The 19,847-nt window shown below is 48.9% G+C and overlaps 2 protein-coding genes across 3 annotated transcripts in view; both read right to left on the bottom strand.

Moving 5' to 3' along the window:
• Window positions 1–1,536: 1,536 nt before the first annotated feature.
• The window catches only part of ESPN (espin), a 106,878-nt gene continuing 88,567 nt past the window's right edge, over window positions 1,537–19,847 (bottom strand). For both annotated transcript variants that reach the window (XM_028740481.2, XM_028740480.2), the window contains 4 exons: window positions 19,381–19,659; window positions 4,881–4,960; window positions 3,684–3,695; window positions 1,537–2,521 (listed from right to left, as the gene is read on the bottom strand). In XM_028740481.2, the coding sequence (XP_028596314.2) occupies window positions 2,374–2,521; window positions 3,684–3,695; window positions 4,881–4,960; window positions 19,381–19,659 (519 nt within the window). In that variant the 3' untranslated portion in view covers window positions 1,537–2,373. The remainder of the gene's footprint in view (window positions 2,522–3,683; window positions 3,696–4,880; window positions 4,961–19,380; window positions 19,660–19,847) is intronic.
• LOC114602355 (espin-like protein) lies at window positions 12,586–19,364 on the bottom strand. The gene has a single exon (XM_028740483.2). It carries the CDS (start codon window positions 16,556–16,558, stop codon window positions 14,849–14,851), a length of 1,710 nt encoding a protein of 569 aa, XP_028596316.2. The 5' UTR covers window positions 16,559–19,364; the 3' UTR covers window positions 12,586–14,848.

Consider the following 19,847-nt stretch of genomic DNA (forward strand, 5'->3'; position numbering starts at 1 on the left):
TACGCTCTATGTTATTAAATATTACTTCTGTGTCCAGAATAACAGCTGCCTGTTTTGTGTGTGGTTAATAGGCCCTTGATGGCTGATCCAGAGAAGGTTAGTTATCCCTAGGTCCCGTTGAATTCAGTGGAGGCAAAGTGAGTCACACAACAGGGGCATGGGGAGGAATTCTGGCTGGTTCATATATGCACACACACATCTACCCAGTCCACTCCCTCTTAATTGCCACTCTTCAGAAACCAGGATGGCATAAAAACCTTCTTGCAGTTGTATCAGCGAAAGCAGAAGGGAGTCTGTGTAGAAGCGATTCCATCCTGAGGGACAGGTCAAAAGCGAGAAGAAAAAAAAGGAAAGACCAGCTTGGAGAGGGACTTGCTTTTTAACAGCTGATAAGGTCAACACGAGTGGCGCTGTGGGTTAAACCACAGAGCCTAGGACTTGCCGATCAGAAGGTCGGTGGTTTGAATCCCCATGACGGGGTGAGCTCCCATTGCTCGGTCCCAGCTCCTGCCAACCTAGCAGTTTGAAAGCACGTCAAAGTGCAAGTAGATAAATAGATACCGCTCCGGTGGGAAGGTAAACGGCATTTCCGTGTGCTGCTCTTGTTCGCCAGAAGCGGCTTAGTCATGTTGGCCACAGGACCCAGAAGCTGTACGCCGGCTCCCATGGCCAATAAAGCAAGATGAGCGCCGCAACCCCAGAGTCTGTCACGACTGGACCTAATGGTCAGGGGTCCCTTTACCTTTACATTAAGGTCAACATTCTGGGTCTGAAAGAATCCCCAACCTTCAGAGGCCTCGAAGGTGGACAGGACCCAAGCCCATATAGAAAAGAAGAGTTTGAAGAAAATCTACAGAGTGCTGCTGGAGCTGCTGTGCTTTTAATGAAAATATGGCAGCTAAAGGAACTTCTTGCTTCAACTCATCCAAATAATTGAGATGTACATTTCAAACTGTAACCCTTTTATTTAGAAATGCCCTTTTCCCTTTGCAAAATAAAATGTGCACCAGCAGAACCTTTTGTCTACAAGGTTCTATTACGAAAAGGGCAGGGTGCTTGAGGAACACTGCTCTCCATTATACTTTAAGCTACCCGGGTCAGTTTGCAACAGACAGATGATATTGGCAGAGAAAGGGTGAAGTCAGACGTGAAAAGAGGGCTGTGGCCCCTCCATCCTGGAGAAGGGGGGCTGAGCGCTGTTTTGCAAAAACAACAACACCCTCTCCTTTGCCAATAAAGTAAGTACTCATAAAGACAATGGGAATTCCTTCCAAGTAAACATGCACAGGATACACAGAGCTTTAAAACATTCTTCATCTGGTTTCTGCATCAAGGAACACCAGATTCTGCAACCTGTTTAAACTATGCAAATGCAGCAAGCCTGCAGAATCTCTCGATTCATTTTTCCAGTGGTTATCCTTTTGCTTCTGCAAGTTAAGAGCAAGAGGTCAAAGAGCTTGATGGTATGCTGAAGAACCTTGTTCAGTCATGCCCACTTAGGTCTTAGGGTTAGCCAAGACAGCAGCAAAGGACGAATCTGGAGAAATTATTTTATTGCACAGATGGACATTTGGACATTAAGCAGTTGATATCATACCAGCCAAGTGGGGGTGGAGGGTATTGTAAGTTGCTAAGGTTGCCATGTGGCTAGATTTCATATTCAACTTAGCCTTAGGGTGAAGACAGACATAACACTCTGGACAGCCAGTTCTCCCCCTCCCCCAAGGTGTGACATCAGTTTCAGCTTGACTTATACACAAGTGAATTTATTCACATCCTTCCCCACCTTTCAGTACGTCACCCACCTCCCTGCTTCAAATGCTTCTTAAAAAGGCATCGTGAACATTAATTCAATTCAGAAATACTAACAAGTTGCAAATCTTTTCTCAGGGTTGGTGAAGTCCCAGGTGCTAGCCAGTCAGTGCTCATCCCTGGTGCTTCCCGACACACTGAAAACTGGTACATGGGCGTTCTGGTTTTTTCTTTCTTTCTTTCTTTTCATTCCAGGACAGAAAATGGTACATTATATTTTAGGGTACAGTTTCACATCACTTCCAGCAAAACTTAAGAATGTTATGCCTGTCCTCACGTTGAGGGGTGGGGCTGGTCTGAAAACGGGCACAAAATGAATAAGAAGAATCGGGGGAACGAGCAATTGGAGAGAGATGGCATAGGTAAAGGAGGTTTGTGTGTGGTTTTGCTGAGAGGAGAGAGAAGCCCAGAAACAGGAAGTGGGGTAGGGGTGGGCAGGAACATCCCTCCTCCTCCTCCTCCTCCTCTCAAACAGCTCACAGGGTCTGAGATCTACAGGATGGAAGCATCTCCAAGCACAGCGGAACCAGGCAGGTGGGCAGATTGAAGGACGCCCGGGTCCTAGTGCTTCGCTATGTCTCCTTTTTTGAGGATGATCTGCCTTTGCCAAGGTGCCAATTTTGATTCATCATACCCAAGAGTCCTTAGCTTTTCTGACTGCTCTTTCTCCTTCTCTTCTTCTTCTCGCCGCAGCTTTTCTTCCTCTTTTCTGTTGGGAAGGAAAAGGGAGGGGAGGCTCAGCTGGTTACCAAAGGCTTGGGAGGCACAAAAGCTAAAATGCCTGTTCATTCAGCATGTAGGTGAACTGCGGAACTCCCTCCCACAGGAGGCAGTAGCAGCCACCAGCCTGGAAGGCTTTAAAAGAGGAGTGGGCAAGCTCATGGAAGAAAGTGACCAATAGCTGCTAGCCATGATGGCTATCCTCTGCTTCCACGGCCAGAGGGCAGTGATGCTTCTGAATTGCCAGTTTCTGGATATCAAGAGACCTCAAAGTTAATGAATACAGAACAAGTGAGTAACTATGGCTTATTATACTAATAATGGGTGTTCAATTGTTATTTCAGATAAAGTCGACATACCAGACTGTAGGAAGACTACTCTTGACACTGAGCAATAATAAGGACTGGAGAGCCCCTTTTTGGACTTTTTGTGTGGAAAGGAGAATGAATGAAACTGGGGGTGTCTGGGGCTGAAGTTTGGGGAAACATCGCCTAGCAGAACGAGGAACAGCTGGCTATTATCCTGGAATACAGCTGGATACTTTGAATAATCTTAATACACATAATTGAAAGACGGAGAACCACAAGTCCTCCTTATTTCTTTGTCACCTCTCTCTCTCTCTTTTATTTTTTGTGATCTTTTTCTTCCTGCCCCCCCCACATTTTTCTCTCTTTTATTTCCCATGCTTTTGCTCTTGTTTTATTTTCTGATGTCCTCTTTTCTGGGTTGATGAGAGTATGCACAGGGATGGCTGGTAGGTGAAAGGCCATGTGTGAGAGGGAAGGGGAGATCTCCCAGGGTGGGAGGCTGGGGGGAGAAAGGGAAGCTCCCAAGTGAGAGCTGGGAGGGTCTGTCCCCCCCATCTGTGTGAGACAAGGGTTAAGGTCTATCTTTGGGAGAGGGCTATTCTATTCTATTCTATTCTATTCTATTCTATTCTATTCTAAATTGCCCCCTTTTTCTTTTCTTTCTTCTTCTTGTTGCTGCTGCTGCTTATTTAGATTAGTTAAATTAGTTGTTGTTTTTATTATATTGAATGTTGAAGTGTTTTGATAATTTTTAAAAATAAAAACAAAATAAATCTGAGCCCTCTTTTTCACCAATCCTTAAGCCGCCAGCCTTCCGAACCGGTCACAAAAGTAATGACTCACCGCTTTTGCTCTCTGCAGAAGAAAAGGAAGAAGAAGAAGAAAACGCACCCGTTAGATCCCAAATTTATAAGAGTAATACTATAAGCATCTACTCAAAAACAAGCATGGATGGATCTCTTCATTTTTGGTTTGTTCCACTTTTAAGAGAAACCACAGCAGTGTTGCCGTTAATATGCCAGAGGCATGTACAGAATCCACCCCCTTCCAATGGCTGCGAACCTGCCTGCTGCCATCTATTGTCCCAGGTCTCCAACTTTCCTCATTTTCCACCCACAGTATGGATAATAAAGAAAAACAAATAGGGTCAGTGAGAAGCTGCAGGAGAGAGTAGCCTTGCCTGGCTTGCTACCTTCCCCTCCTGCTGTCTTTCCCCACCTACCGTCTCTAAAATGTGGCTAAACTGCCCCATGCTGAAAACACAGCACGACATAATTTAGTACCAATTTAACAACAGCCCGGGACGCGGGTGGCACTGTGGGTTAAACCACAGAGCCTAAGACTTGCCGATCAGAAGGTCGGCGGTTCGAATCCCCGCGATGGGGTGAGCTCCCATTGCTCGGTCACTGCTCCTGCCAACCTAGCAATTTGAAAGCACATCAAAGTGCAAGTAGATAAATAGGTACCACTCTGGCGGGAAGGTAAACGGCGTTTCCGTGTGCTGCTCTGGTTCGCCAGAAGTGGCTTAGTCATGCTGGCCACATGACCGAGAAGCTGTACGCTGGCTCCCTCGGCCAATAAAGCGAGATGAGCGCCGCAACCCCAGAGTCGGTCATGACTGGACCTAATGATGAGGGGTCCCTTTACCTTTACCTTAACAACAGCCCATATAGGATACGATCTTTGATTCCCATTTTGCAAGTCCAGCCAGGTTGCAGCCTCTATTGGTACTTCTGAGCTCTTTGCTCAGTGCTGTGGTTAGAGTGGTGGACTACTAGGAGCTGGAAGAGACCAGGGTTTGAATCCCCACTCAGCGACGAAGCTCACTTGGGTGACCTAGGGGTGGGGTGAAGTCCCTGCCACTCAGGCTAGCCTATCTCACAGGGTTGTTGTGGGGATTAAATGGGGAAGGGGAGAACCTTGTGCACCGCCTTGAGCTCCTTGGAGGAAAAGGCGACATACAATTGCAATCAATAAGGGATGCCCTTGCCGACAGCATCCCTTGAGCTGCGTTTCCTCCTCCCCAGGGCCTGGGCTCACCTTTCCTCCTCCATCTTCTTGCGCAGGATATCCCTCCGCCAGGCGGGCATGGTGGCCAGTCGAGCCTCTTCCTCTCGCTCCTGCAAGGCAAAAGAAGCGGCTGAGGGTTTTCCTTCTGCTCAAGCCTGCGAGAAGGGCTGGAAGAAAGGGAAACGGAGGCCAGAGAAAGAGAGAGAGAGAGCAGAGAAGGCAGGTGCATCTGTTCCACAGCTCCAAGCTGGAAGAGCTTCATGGCCCCAGAAAGGAGGAAGGGGACATGAAGCTGAATTTGTCCTGGAGCACTTACAGGGGAAAGCAGGGATTGGTGAGGGCAGCAGGACATAAGAACCGCCTTTATGGCAATGGGGGGAAAGGTGAAACCCTTTGCTACCCATTCTCCAGCGAATATCTGCTCTGGGTGCTGATATCTGGCACCCAACAGGGAGATAGACTTACTTAACTACAGCATGCAGACCCTCTCCCCTTGATAATCTGCTACAGAAACCATGGGATGGGCTTGTGGGTCGGGGTAGAAAAAGCACTGAAGATCCATTCGTTTTGATCAACTTTTCTGTTGATTAGGAAGCTATCTTGAGGCTACAGAACAAATCTGGTGGTTAACTTCTCTACTAGGTAGCAAAGAAGAAAGGTGAAAGCATAACACAGACACACACACACCCTGCACTCAGAAAACCAGCTCAGGCTGGGAAAGGGAATTCTATGCCTTGCTGCTGCTTTGGAGATGCCACTGGATGTCGCTTCACTTTGGTGCAATTAAGTGGAGACGCCTTAGGACAGAACTCTGCCAAGTTCCGCCAGAGATCTGGAATGTGTTAGCTGTGTCTTGGACTTCTCTGCCCCATTGCCAACGCTTCCCGCATTCTGGCACGTTTGTGGCTAAACTTAGGGCCACCGGAACGGGAAAGGAATCTCAGAAAGGAGGTAGGTGGGGGAAAGTTCAAGAAGGATCTAAACAAGGGGTTTTGCCCATCTCTCCACACCGCAAAACCTCCTTGCTGCTGGAACTTTGTGCATGGACCTTATTTGCAAAGGGGTTTGCACACTGAAATAATTTCTCCAGGATAAGTTGGTCAGAGCAACTTCCCCTTTGGGTGGGGGGCTGCTGTAGGCATGGCAGCCTTTCCAGGAAGATTTCACAGTGGGGAATCGGCCAGCCAGGTAACCCTGCCTTTGCATGCTTTCCCACAGCGAGAGAACCACCAGAAAGTATTAGACGTCCCTGTAGAAAAACATCATTTTTTGCTCCAACAAATGGAAGGAATCAGGCTGAATTTGCTGTTAAGGGTGTGAGCTGCTCTATGGTCAGCACAGTGCCTGAAACGTCGACTGCTTATCCACACCTCCACCTCCCAGTCTTGTAAACCCTCTGTTGTTTTTGTTTTTAAAAATATTTGGAGGCTTTGCACTCCATTTGACTGGGGCAAGTGCAGGTGACTATGGAATTCTATGCTCTCTTAAAAAGTCCCAGATTTGGTCCCATTCTGTGGGTATGGCTAGCACTGGCTAGCCCAGGCTTCCTCAACCTTGGCCCTCCAGATGTTTTGAGACTACAATTCCCATCATCCCTGATCATAGGAGTTGTAGGCCAAAAACAGGTGGAGGGCTGAGGTTGAGGAAGCCTGGGCTAGTCAATGAAAGAAATATTCCCTCTAGATGGTACCCAAGGGAACCATTGGTCCTTCTTCTTTTAGAAAGCTTTTAAAAAATAAAATAAAATCCTTTGTCTACAAGGCAGGTACCCCTCTAAAACCTGGACAAAATTTGCATCTGCACATATAAGTCAGCATAGGCAAATGTTATGCAAATTTGTGTCACGGGTCAGGATAGGCAAACCTTGGTTTCTCTTAGTTTCTCATTTTTTCTAATCTGAAGTTCAGTCAGTTTGTGACCCCCCCCCCCCCCGTTTAACCCTCATGAAAACTCATGAACATTTTAGTGCGAATTCCTCCTAAAATACATTTTTTTGTGTACAACTTGGCCTAATATACACATTTTGGAGAAGTAATTCATCCCAATACCATGCATTTTTAAAAGTTCTTTTCTCTATCTAGCTATGCATTGTTAAACACCCTACCCTAGCATGTGCAATTTTGCACACATTACTTGGCTGGAGAAACGCATTGCAAAATTCAGAGAAGTGAGAATTTCGAAGGATGGCTGTGTTTCAGAAAGAGTGAGTTAGGCTTTTACATACAAATCCCCACCCCTACTCTTACTTCTGGGCCTGTGCCCCAAGTCCTTTACGGACTGAGACTCGTTCCAAATGCCCTTTCCCCCTTAAAAATCCCACCTAGTTTCTCAGCCTTTTTCGACAATATTCTGTGCTGGTGTAGTGTTGTTCAGCCCTCAATAACTAGGGGAAGGCGAGCGTGGATTGTCAAGAGGTCTAGGGTGAATTGGGAAATGTGTGTGTAAGTGGGAGGGAGTGATGTACCTTTCTAGGGAGCAGGAATCGCACCCAAGCTTTTTCCCTCCCGACACTACAAGTTGTCATTTCTTAGCTGCCTTAAAACAACATGATTCTCTAGGAACAGCAGATCCTCTACAGTAGTAGAGGGTGTTTGCTTTGTTTCTGTTTTTGCATGGGTGGGTGTGAAGAAAGTGTAAGAGACCAGTTAAGATGAGACTGGAGAACAGTTTTGACAGTGGGGTCAGGGATCGTGGTAACAGGACCACAGCGAAAGAGCAGAAGATGGAGATGGATCAGGAATCCCACCAGGGCAAGCCGCTTAGGTGGAAGAGCCCAGCGAGCACGAGGGGGTTTAGCGCTCAGCCCCCACAGAGAGGTGGGACCTAAATTCCTGGGAGATTTACTGCTGAGAGGATAAAGGGGCTTATACGTGTGTAGGAACTGGAGGTCGTGCGAGGCTATGGCTGGACTCAGGTACAGAGCCAGGATTGGCTGGTAAAGTTGCAAGTCCAGGGGGCAGCCGAGGCCAGTGTTGCTTGGAGGGGCTGGGAGGGGGGGGGAGAGAGGCTACTCTTACAGAGTATTTCCAGGGAAGGGACAGAGGACATGCTTGGCACACTGAAGAGTCCAGCTTCCCTGGGAAAGGCTCCTGTCTGGAACCCTGGACAGAAGAAGAGCTCTGCTGGATCCAGCCCATCCTAGTCCAGCATCCTTTGCTCACTACCAAATAAGGATGTCAAAACCATCACAGACCCTCCAACATTTCTCCCATGAAAATAGGGACATCCTATTCCATAATTCCATAAAGGGATGCGGGTGGCTCTGTGGGTTAAACCACAGAGCCTTGGGCTTGCCGATCAGAAGGTCGGCGGTTCAAATCCCCGCGGTGGGGTGAGCTCCCATTGTTCGGTCCCAGCTCATGACAACCTAGCAGTTCAAAAGCATGCAGTGCAAGTAGATAAATAGGTACCGCTCCAGCAGGAAGGTAAACGGCGTTTCCACTCTGGTTCGCCAGAAGTGGCTTAGTCATGCTGGCCACATGACCCTGAAGTTGTACGTTGGCTCCCTCGGCCGATAGAGCGAGATGAGTGCCACAACCCCAGAGTCGGCAACGACTGAACCTAATGGTCAGGGGTCCCTTTACCTTACTATTCCATAATAGTAAAATGATAATTTTATTATTTATACCTCAGCCACTCTGGGAGGCTTCCAACATATATAAAAACATTGTAAAACATTAAATATTAATTTAAAAAATTCCCTATACAGGGGTGTTTTTAGATGTCTTCTAAAGGTAGCATAGTTACTTATCTCATTGGCTTTGGGTGTGTGTTGCATAACCCCATACCCTCCAACATTTCTCTGATGAAAATAAGGGCATCCTAAGGAAAAGCAGGACATTCTGGTATCAAATCAGAAACCAGGACAGTTTTGTAAATCTGGGGCTGTTGCTGGAAAATAGGGACACTTGCCGAGGGTCTGCCAGCAAGGTCTCCCAGGCTTTACAGACCTGGGACAGGCAACCCATCTCCTTGCTATGGGGTCCATCCTATGTCTCTTAATGCCGGGAGACCCGGCAAGCTGATTTGCTGTAAGTCTATGCCTTCCTTTAACAAAGCACTAGAACTGATCACTATGGTGCTTTGGCCATCCTTCTTTAGTACCCCTGCACCCAACCACAAGCCATCTTTGGGCCTGCGGTTCAGAACACCAACCAAATTCTCCCAATTCGGTGCCTGCTCCAGAAGTTGTTCTCTACTTCCCCTCATCCCAGACCACAGCAGGGACTGATAGGAATTCAGAAATATCTGTAGAGCCACTGGTCAGGGGAAGGCTGCCTGCAGAGGCCCTTTCAGCCAGAGTAGGCAATACTGAGCTTGACAAATCAACTTAGTAGAAGGCAGTTTTCTATGTTCCTATCCAGGAGGGAATTCTTTCCAGGCAATCCACTCTGGGCTGGAGAATGGCAGATCAGTAGGAGTAGAAAACAGCAAGAGCTAGTGGACTCAACAGCCTTGGAGGAATGGGCAAACAGGTCAATTTCAGTTTCTCTCTAACTCCCCCCCCCCCCCCAAATCTTAAGTTCAGCTATTCACATTTCTACATCAGTTTGGGATTTGTTTTGTTTTCAACGTCCTCATCAGCATTTGAGTGCAGGTTTCTCTTTATACATGTTTGCAAAGCAATTTTCTCTCATAAAATGCATTTTTGTGTGTAGCTTTCACTAATCTATTAATTTTTGTGCACACAAATCCCCCCCCCCCCAGCATATGCATCTTTTTTTTGTTCGCATGACTGGAAGAACTGCACTGTGCCTTTGTGCATGTCCGGAAAAATGGGCACATTTCAGCAGGTGCATCAATTCAGGAAGGGCCAATGAGGCAAATGTGAACTTCTCCCTCATCTCTATGTGGCCTTGGGATCAAATCCAGCCAGTGCTTCTTTCTGCATATTCGAGTGAGGCAAATTCACACTTTCTTAGCAATTTTGGGTGTTTCTGTATGCAAAGTCATCTCTTCCCTCTGCAGTAGTATCTGTGCTGCAGATTCAAGAAGAAAGGTTTAGGCAAAACAAAACTTTCTGCCTGCTGAAAGCTAAGCATTCAGGGTTCTAGCCCTTGAATTGCTAGTTTTCTGCATGCAGGGATTCCCCTGCAAAACACAGAGAAATCACTTATGTCTCAGGAGATGCTTGTGTTACTAACTAGTTGCATTTCACAGCAGACAACAGGGGACAGGCAGAAGGTGGTTCAGTTAGGACCAAACTAGACTAGGACCAAAGAGATGTGGGATCAAATATATATGTCTGCTTTTCCCTTAGTGGAAGGCATGAAGATACTATAGAAAGGGTGTGGGGAGACCATCATCACCATTACATGGCACAGGTTAAATAGAAATTTAGGTGATCTGGATCTCGTCTCTGTTGCATACCATCCAAGTAATTGCCTTATACTTTCTGCTCTCCTTTCATCACTGTATTGCATGGGTAAGGTCTCTCATCCATTCACATTTTGAAACTATTAGAATTCCATTAGTACCACTGGCACCTTGGTTCTCAAGTGCCTTGGTACTCAAACAACTTGGAACCCAAACACTGCAAACCCAGAAGTAAGCGTTCCAGTTTGCAGACTTTTTTTGGAAGCCGAACGTGCTTCGTTTTGAGTGTTACGCTTCTGATTTGAGTTTTAAGCTCAGGTCTGTCTGTTTTTGCTATTTATTTTGCGTTTTTGTGGCTCTTTTTAGTTTGTTTTTGTAACTGTGTGGAACCCAGTTCAGCAATTGATTGATTGATTGATTGATTGATTGTGTGACTGAAGTACATTGTGTATTGCTTTCATTTTATGGATAGTCTCGTTAGATAGTAAAATTCATGTTAAATCGCTGTTTTAGGGATTGTTTTTAAAAGTCTGGAATGGATTAATCCATTTTGCATTACTTTCTATGGGAAAGTGCGCCTTGGTTTTGGAACACTTTGGTTTTGGAATAGACTTCCGGAATGAATTAAGTTTGAGAACCAAGGTACCACTGTACTTAAACAGTCTTCCTCCAGAGAGGTCCTAGGACCTGGGAGAGAACAGAGTTCAAATCCCCACTCGGCCATGATGAAGGGTGACCCTGGGCCAGTCAATGCCTCTCAGCCTAACCTACCTCACAGGGTTGTTGTGAGGATTTAAATGAGGAAGGGGATAACCATCAATGCCATCTTGAGCTCCTTGGAGACAAAGCTGGGATATAAATGCAATAAATAAATCTCAATAAAATAAACCCGCCTGCCCCCCTAAATGCTTTGCACTGCAGTTCCAGTCAGCACAGCTGTGCTAAAAACATCTGGAGAGCACTAGGCTGCGGAAGGCTGAACTAAATGGATCTTTGGACCAATCCAGGAGAGTTGCTGTCATTGTTGTTATTGGCAGAAATCTGGATTTTGCACTTTTAACTCATTTTTTTTAAAATGTGGGGACACTGATGATGCTTACTATGAATTAATTGTGAGGCCTGGTCTCAAGTAGAAAGGCAGGGAATATTTAGATATTTTAAACAAACACGTACAAAGATCCAGCACATGGCCTGAGCAAGTCTTCCGCCAACAAGAATAGATATGCTCGATTCCTTCCATGCAAGAGAGAACTTTATTTCTTAACTTCAGCATCAGAGAAAACAACACTGACCCCCCCCCCTGAACAACAGGCACATTAATCCTAAAATCTCTCCACACACGCCCTCCACCCAACCCTCAACTCCCCTGTTTCCCCCCTATTGCACTAGCTGGAGCTAACAGAGACAAGCAAAGGGGGAGGTGGAATGGAACATTTGCAGAACAACACACTGAGCTAATCAGAAGATCCCACTTCTGCCACAAGTCAAAATCACACAGCTCAAAGATCACGCAAGCAGAACAAGAGGTTGATGCATCTGTTGGTGTTTCGATTGCCCAAACTTCCCCGAGTGATGATTTGGTTATTTGCGATGTGCTCTGAGACATAAATAAATTCCTGCGGGGAAAATGAGGACACCACCGCACACTCAATGATGGGGTGGCAGTGGCGTAGCATGGGTTGTCAGCACCCGGGGCAAGGCAAGTAATTTGCGCCCCCTAACCCGTGGATTTTAGCACTCGAGTCTCTTCCACTAGATTAGTGGTGCCCCCCCCAGATGTTGCGCCAGGTGCGGCTGGCCCCTCCTGCACCCCCCACGCTACGCCACTGTGGGGTGGGGTGGGGTTTGTGGTTGGAAATTCTAGGACCCTGTTTCCAGGTGATTTCAAGGGCTGAGAGCAATTTGCTGCTACTGTGCTACAAACCACAGACAGCCAAATAGATGCGATGTTATTTGTGCACAAGGCTGTGGGTATTTTTAATTTTTTAAAAAGAATGGAAATAGCTGCGGGAAGGTCCGATTTGGATTGGGACCGTGGTTGGAGGCAAAGGGTTAAAGGCCCCCTCCTGATCCGCATCACACACCTCCCCGCAACGAATGCTACTTACTTTAAAACAAACAATCACACTGTTGCTAACTGAATAATTAAAACATTGCAAATGGTACAGACTGCAATGTTTGAAGCGTGTCGAATAAAACATGCTACTTGAGAGTTGCTTTTCCTTCTTCTCGTGGAGTGAGAGCAAGAGCCAGGCTCAGTCTAGGGTCCCGTCTGCACCATGCATTTAAAGCGGTCTCACGCCACTTTAAGCAGTCTTGGCTTCCGCCAAAGAATCCCAAGAATTGTAACTTGCGAAGGGTGCTGAGAGTCGTGAGGAGACTCCCGCAGAGCGGCTTAACAATCAAACGCTCTCTCTGGGCGAACAGGGGTCTCCTGACATCTCTAAGCACCCTCAGCAAACTACAGTTCCCAAGATACTTTGGGGGAAGCCATGGCTGTTTAAAGCGCTACTGCTTCAAATGTACAGTACAGATGGAGAATAGGTTGCTTAGGGCAGGTAGTAGATTTGAGATCTAAAGGAAGGTCTCTAAGTGATTTGCAGGAGATCAGCTAGGACTCTGGCTCCCAGATGTTCAATAATAGCAAATTTACACTAAATTAGGCTGCTGAGATGAAGAACGCTTTTTGGAGGGAGATGGAGAGAATCAGGGGTGTTGTGTGTTCCAGTACTGAAATCCATGCTCAAGGATTTCCCGTTCCTTAATTCTAAGAGTATATTTGCACCTGGCTCTGCCTGATGGCTCTCAGGGCTTGAGAGAATAGATCACCAAAGCCTAAAATCTGCCCTTCCTTGGCTTACTGCAACTACTCAGCGTTACAATTTCCCAAAGGAGCGGGCTACCAAACCTCTTACACTCAAAATAATAAAAGATAACCATGCCCTAGTGAAGGCCTCAGCCTGAGACCCTGGAAAGCAACTGATGGTTGACATCAGGGCCGGCCCTGTCATTGGGCAAAGCACAAGGTCAGCTGCCTCGGTCGGCAGATGCTGAGGGGCAGTAGTTCCTGCTTCCCACTGGCCATTCCTCCTGAGCCCTCGCATTGCGAATAGATTAAGCTGCACATATAATTGTTCATGTGCCCCCTCCATGAGAGGCCTGGAGGGGGGCAACATGAGAACGGGCCTTTTCTGCAGTGGCTCCCTGTTTGTGGAATGCTTTCCCCAGGGAGGTTTGCCCGGTACCATCACTGCATATCTTTAGGTGCCAGGCAAAAAACGTTTTTTCCCTATAACTAGGCCTTTGGCCGATTAACACTCTAGTATCATAGAACTGTAGAGTTGGAAGGGACCACGAGGGTCATCTAGTCCAACCCCCTGTAATGCAGGAATCTTGCCTGATGTGGGGCTCAAACTTACAACCCTGAAATTAAGAGTCTCATGCTCTACCTCCTTTTTTTGCAAGGGTGTGTGTGTGTGTGTGTGCTATTGATTTGTGTTTGCTTTATTGTGTACTTTGTGTTCTCATTTTTATTTCTATGTTGTGAACTGCCCCTGTGATCTTTGGATGATATGCAGCATATAAATTCAATTCATAATGATATTCTCATTCATAAATGCAGCAAAGGGGGAAACAAATCATGAATAAATGCATAGATATTCTGTGCCTTAGACTATTCAGCTCTGATCTTCCCTCATATCTTTGGTCATAGGGGAAGAGCAGGAAGGGGACATGTAGTGTAGATATGATGTCTGCTCTTCCTACTGATCTGAAAGAAAAGGAGCCTTTGAAGCCAATTCTGCACAGATTCAGGGGTACTGTGTACTGACCGTGACCATATGTGTGACCCCACTGTTGCTGGTCTGTCTTGGGTCTCAACATGTTGACGTACCAGGTGGACCAAAGATCTGGTGCATCAAAGGATTGTAGGGGCAGCTCAGCTAGACCAGGCGAATAGTTCACATGGGACATAATTTTGTTTGCCACGATGGCCAATCAGGTGTCTCTGGGAAGCTGAGATGATGATGACAACCTTCCCCAGATACTCACAAAGCTCTAGGAATGTGACTAGAAGCACCATGGCTCAGTGGCAGGGCACCTTCAGGTTGGGAAACAGACCCCTGTCTGAAACTGGAGGTGCTGCCAGTAAGTGTTGACAACACTGAGCTAGTTGGACAAAAGACCTGATTTGGTGTTTAGCCATTGTGATCAGCAGAGGTTGGCAGACCTACCACTCTGTAAAAATTGGTCTGGTCCTTTCCCCAAGATTGGCCACCACCAACCTCATGGTAGCGAATCCCTTGTATAAATTACGTGATGGGTCAAGGAGACATTCTTTACGCCTGCCCTGAATAAGGCAAATCAATGGGTTCTCAACGAATTGGAGACGTTCTCCCAATAGAAGTAAGGCGAAGTGCACACCTGGCCCCTCGCCTCTGTTCGCCAAGACATGGCAAGGCCTTCTCTGAGGGCCCCCGTGTCCTCAGCCCCCTCCTCACTCCCACCACCGGCTTGAATAAAGTTGTCGCCTTTGAGAGCAGCCCCAAGATCACTTTCCACAAAGGTGGGTTGGGTCGCATTGGCGCTGGTAGTCTGCACTGTGTGCCTCTGAGTTTGCATGGAAAAAACCGGGGCCGAATCTCTCTGCGCATGCCCTCTCTCCACCCTCCCAGGAAGCACCCTCAGATATCAAACATCTCAGCCTCCTTCTCCTTCCAAAAGGAGAAGCTGCGGTCTATATAGCGGCAAATGTCTTCGTTGCTAAACTCCCCGAGCTCCGAAACGAGCTGGACCGAGTTCTTCCTGCTCTTGGGGTCGAGGGATGCTGGGGTCAGTTCATCTGTGGTCAGGCTGGGCTCTTGGACACTGCTGATCAATGTCTGGGACGACGCCTGATGGGAGAGAATGGAGGGTGGGCGGGGCGATGACACTGCCGACCGCTCTGCGGAAGCCGCCTGGTCGGGCTGCAGGTTGTCACCAAAGAACTCCTGCTTGAGGTCCTCGAAGCCATCCAGCCAGTCCCTCTTGCCGGCCTCTACCTCCTCCATCACCACCTTGTGGAAGTGGCGGATGAGCTCCCAGCTGTGGCTGCCCAGCCGGTCGAACATCTCATAGCAGAGGAGGTGGCGGAACTTGCGCTCTGCGCGGCTCATGCTCATCTCCAACAGCTGGAAGTAGCCCAGCATGAAGAGGTCCAAGGTGAGGCTGTCGTAGGCCACAGGTGTGCCGCTGATGTGGGGCAGGAAGTGCTCGGGCCAGTAGAGCATGTTGGTGCGGCTCAGGCGGCGGATCTGCCTGGTGGGCACCTGGCTGATGATGCTCCTCCAGTGGGCAATCAGCTTCCCAACCACTTGCCGCTGCTTCATGAAATACAGCAGCCGGTCGTCCTCGCTGGGCTTCCTCCCCAAGGGCATCAGCCGAGCTCCGTCCGAGTTGGCGTTTGCAGCATCAGAGGCGGCCATCTTCCTCTTGGGTGTGGCATGCCTGACTGACTCCGTGAAGGTCCACTTCTTCCAGTGCTCCAGGAAGAGGTAGACGATCCTCTCCTTCCGCATGTCGATGTAATCCTGGACGCAGCTCAACTCTGTCTGGACCGGGAGGCTACGGGTCATGTGGTCAGGGCTGAACAGTGCCTCCCCGAAGGGGTCTTCCGCCACACATGGGACGTCAGCCTGCTTCGGGAAAAGGACCCCCGCTTCGCTGTAAAGCAGAGGTGCATGAGAGAGAGGGATGGGCGGCTCCAGGCCCATGGTGGAGATCTCTTCTTCCCCGAGCCCACCAAATGGCTCGATGCCGGTGATGTAGTCTTCTTCCAAGATGGGCTCCCGGCCAAGAGTGAACTGAGCTGTCCCCACTGGCAAGGACCGCTTCCTCTTGTACACCCGGCTGGGCATGGCATTGGGCACCTGTGCCTGCATGTGCAGTTCATAATTGGCCTTGAGGTTCTTCACCGACACCCCCCACTGCATGATCTCCTTCTCCACCTCCTCCCGGGTGCAGCTGAAGGACTGCGACCGAGTGATGTTGGAGGGGCCTTCTTTGAGAGGTGGTGCAGCCCCCACGGCAGCAATGCTGCCCGCCTGCTCCGGCCCTTGCGGGGTGACCATGTCCGCCAGGGTAATGGCCTTCCCACCCAGGGTGGCCAGGAGGAGCGCCATGCTCTTCAGGAGGGTGGAGATCTTGCTGCACCAGGCCGGGAGGTCCTCGGCCTGGCCTTGCATGCGCTTGGGGTTGACGGTGAAGTGCTCCTTCGCCAAGGCGGCTGAGACGGGCAGCAGCTGCTGCAGCTCCTGCTCCAGCTGCTCCAGCTGGGTCTCCACCTTCTGCACCTTGTGCATCACCTGGAGGTTCTCGATCTGCCTCTCCAGGTAGAGGATGTCCTCCTCGGTCATGAGCTCCCCGAAGGGCCCCAGGATAGCCTTGTGGGCATGGGAGTAGCGCCAGCCTTCCTGGTGGCTGGAGGGAAGCTATGGCAGGGCAGAAAAGAACAGAGGGCAAAGGGGCTCCCTCAGGACCGTCCTCTACATTTGCCCGGGTTTCGCACACGCCACAAGGCCTTACATGTCCCTTCGTGGTGTAATGGTGGCGCAACACGTTGGCGCTCCCAGGGAGTTGCGCAGGCCGGGGTGGGGCGGGTGGGGTGCAGCGGGGCAGGGGAAAACGGGAAAGTGGTTGGAGGAGGGGGAGGAGATAGAGACACTTACAGTTTCCAGCTCACGTAGCGGGCAGCGAGAGAACCACAAGGAACACAAGGGTGTGATCGACTCAACGGCAGAGGCCGCAGGTATGATGCTCACACATTACACCACCGAGTGATCATGTAAGGCATTTAACGCTGCAGTATTGTGCTTTGTAGCGAACGGAGAGTGTGTTGTCTATTGGGGGTTCTTTTTCAGGAAAAGCAAGTTGGTTGGTTGGTTGGTTTTACTTAGACAGACGGACCAAATTGAAGACACGGCAGCAAAGAGTGGAGCTTGGTGGGCCACCATCAGATGCTGGGAACCCCAGCCTTGAGCCGAGGACCCTTGGCACCTACTGCAGGTTAAATGCACTTCAGAGTCAGCCACACCAAGGCAAAGGATGCAGGACCATGCCAACCACATGCCAGCCCATGCCCCTCACCTCTCCGCCTCCCCCCAGCCGGAGCACACAGAAAAGTCTCAGGTGACCAAACGAGGTGGGAAAGAAGAACCCCAAGCCCTGGAGGCTCAATGAACTTGATTTGCAAAAGGGGCTACGGAACCAGGCTGCTCATGTTGGAGACTGAAGGTCAAGGAAGGAAGGAAGGAAGGAAGATGGATCATAGACTCATAGAATTGAAGAGCTGGAAAGGACCCCAAGGGTCCTCTAGACCAACTCCCTGCAATGCAGCTAAGGAGGGGTAGAGAGATGGCTAGGATTGATAGGTAGATAGATACAGGTGTCCATGGGAACAATCTGCTAGTGGGGTTGATATAACTGTATCTCATCATACAACACAGTATGGTTATGGAGGGGTGCAGCAACTGGTGCACCCACAGCTCATACTGGCCCGGCAGGGAGGAGCAGGGAAATGTAACTGGTGCAGGAATTGTCCCTAGGCCCCTGCAGGAAGCACATGAACCTGCCCAGCTGGCAGAACGATGCTGTTGTCGCTCTGCAGCGGAGGGGGATGTCTGCTCATCACAAGTCCTTACCCCCCCCCCTTTAGCTGGAGCAACAGATTAGATTGCAGCCTGTATTGCTTGCCTTTGACAGAGTGTCCGAGCCAGATGGATGAAGGTCCAGTGGGCCAAATCTGGCCACTGAAGCAAGTTATTCCGATGAATGTAGTGATCATAATCGGAGTCCTTTCTCTTATCTAGAGCCAATGGTGGTGTAGGGGTTAGTGCGTTGGACTAGGACCTGGGAGAGACCAGGGTTCAAATCCCCACTCAGCCACGAAGCTCACTGGGTGACCGTGGGCTAGTTGCTGTCTCTCAGCCTAGCCTACCTCACAGGGTTGCTGTGGGGATTTAATGAGGAAGGGGAAAACCATCTATGTCACCTTGAGCTCCTTGGAGAAAATGCTGGGATATAAATACAAAAAAGAAATCATAATAAAATAAAACCGCCCCTCCCGAACATTTAAAATTGCCGTTCCAGCCAGCATAACTGTGCTAAAAACATTTGGAGAGCATTAGGTTGTAAAAGACTAAGCTAGATTGATCTTTGGACCAACCCAGTAGAATTTTTGTTATGGTTGCTATTGGCAGAAATCCAGAATTCTGCACTTTCTTTGGAGGAAAGGTGGGATAAATGGATAAATAAATAGAAATGGTAATAATAATAGTAGGAGTAGTAGTATTAACAACAATTGCATTTTAATCCATTTCTAGCTTATCACTGATTTCATTTTCTAAACAGTTTAGATAGCTGTTCTTCTGTGCCATTGCTTTATTCTTCCTGTAAAGCCCTTTTGAGATTTCCCTCTCACAACCAAGCGATGCACAAACCTTGTGAAATAAAACAAATTTAGAAAACCCAAACAACAATATAGTATTGGAAGGACCACAGGTGTCCTAAAGTAACATTAGGGCAGCTTCCTAAGTAATTTTCAAAGGTTCCTGCCAGCCAGCTGAGGCAATACAGTGGTACCTCGGGTTAAGAACTTAATTCGTTCTGGAGGTCTGTTCTTAACCTGAAACTGTTCTTAACCTGAAGCACCACTTTAGCTAATGGGGCCTGCTGCTGCGGCTGCGCCACCAGCGCGCGATTTCTGTTCTCATCCTGAAGCAAAGTTCTTAACCTAAGGTACTATTTCTGGGTTAGTGGAGTCTGTAACCTGAAGCATCTGTAACCCGAGGTACCACTGTACAGAGCTTGGTGGATCAAAATGATCTGACCCAGGAGAAGGCAGTACCCAGGGGTGGGTGGGGGTGGTTCCTCCCAGGAAACCCACTCTGGGCTGGAGAACGGTAGATCAGGAAGGGGAGGAGAATCCAGAAAGAGCTAGTGGACTGAGCAGCCTTCCTCAGCCTGGTGTCCATGCTGTTGGGACTCTCATCAATCCCCTAACAGTCTAGCCCAATGGTCGGGGTGAGTTCAGAAGCCCTTGAAGGGGGTCTTGAGGCCATGGGGCCAAGGGTTGATGCTTTCCTCAGAGGGATCCTCACAGCAAACACAGGTGACAAGACCAGGGCACGCAGCACCACGCCATGCTGACCAGCCCCCCCACGCCCCCCACGCTTCCTACCTTGCGCCTCTGCTCTTCCTCTTCCTGGATCTTCACCTGCAGCTTGCGGACCATCACTTGGCGCTTCCACTCCGGGATGGGTCTCCCCTGCTCATCGTGGGTGGGGATCAGGGCCTCAGTGTCCACCTGGCCAGCCGCAGCTGACGAGGAGGGCGACAGCGAGGAGCCATTGACCACTGGCTCCGGGGAGGCCGCCGGTCTGGGCGCGGGAGGCGCATCCGGGGTGGACGGAGGGGTCGGTGTCCTAGTAGGGGAAGGGGAAGATGCAGGAGCCTCGGCCTGGATTTGGGTGGGGTGAAAAGGAGCCGAGAGTTAGGGACGAGAGTTTGGTTTGCACTTACTATTTCATAAAATGGATACACCGCTTGTGTGTAAAACAGCGGTCTACCCAAAAGAGATAAAACAAAAATGTTATCATAAAGAAAAATGAACAACAGCCCTGTTTTGAAACACGTAAGCCTGTTTGC

This window comes from Podarcis muralis, chromosome 7 (assembly GCF_964188315.1).
Source record: "Podarcis muralis chromosome 7, rPodMur119.hap1.1, whole genome shotgun sequence".
NCBI classification, from domain to species: domain Eukaryota; kingdom Metazoa; phylum Chordata; class Lepidosauria; order Squamata; family Lacertidae; genus Podarcis; species Podarcis muralis.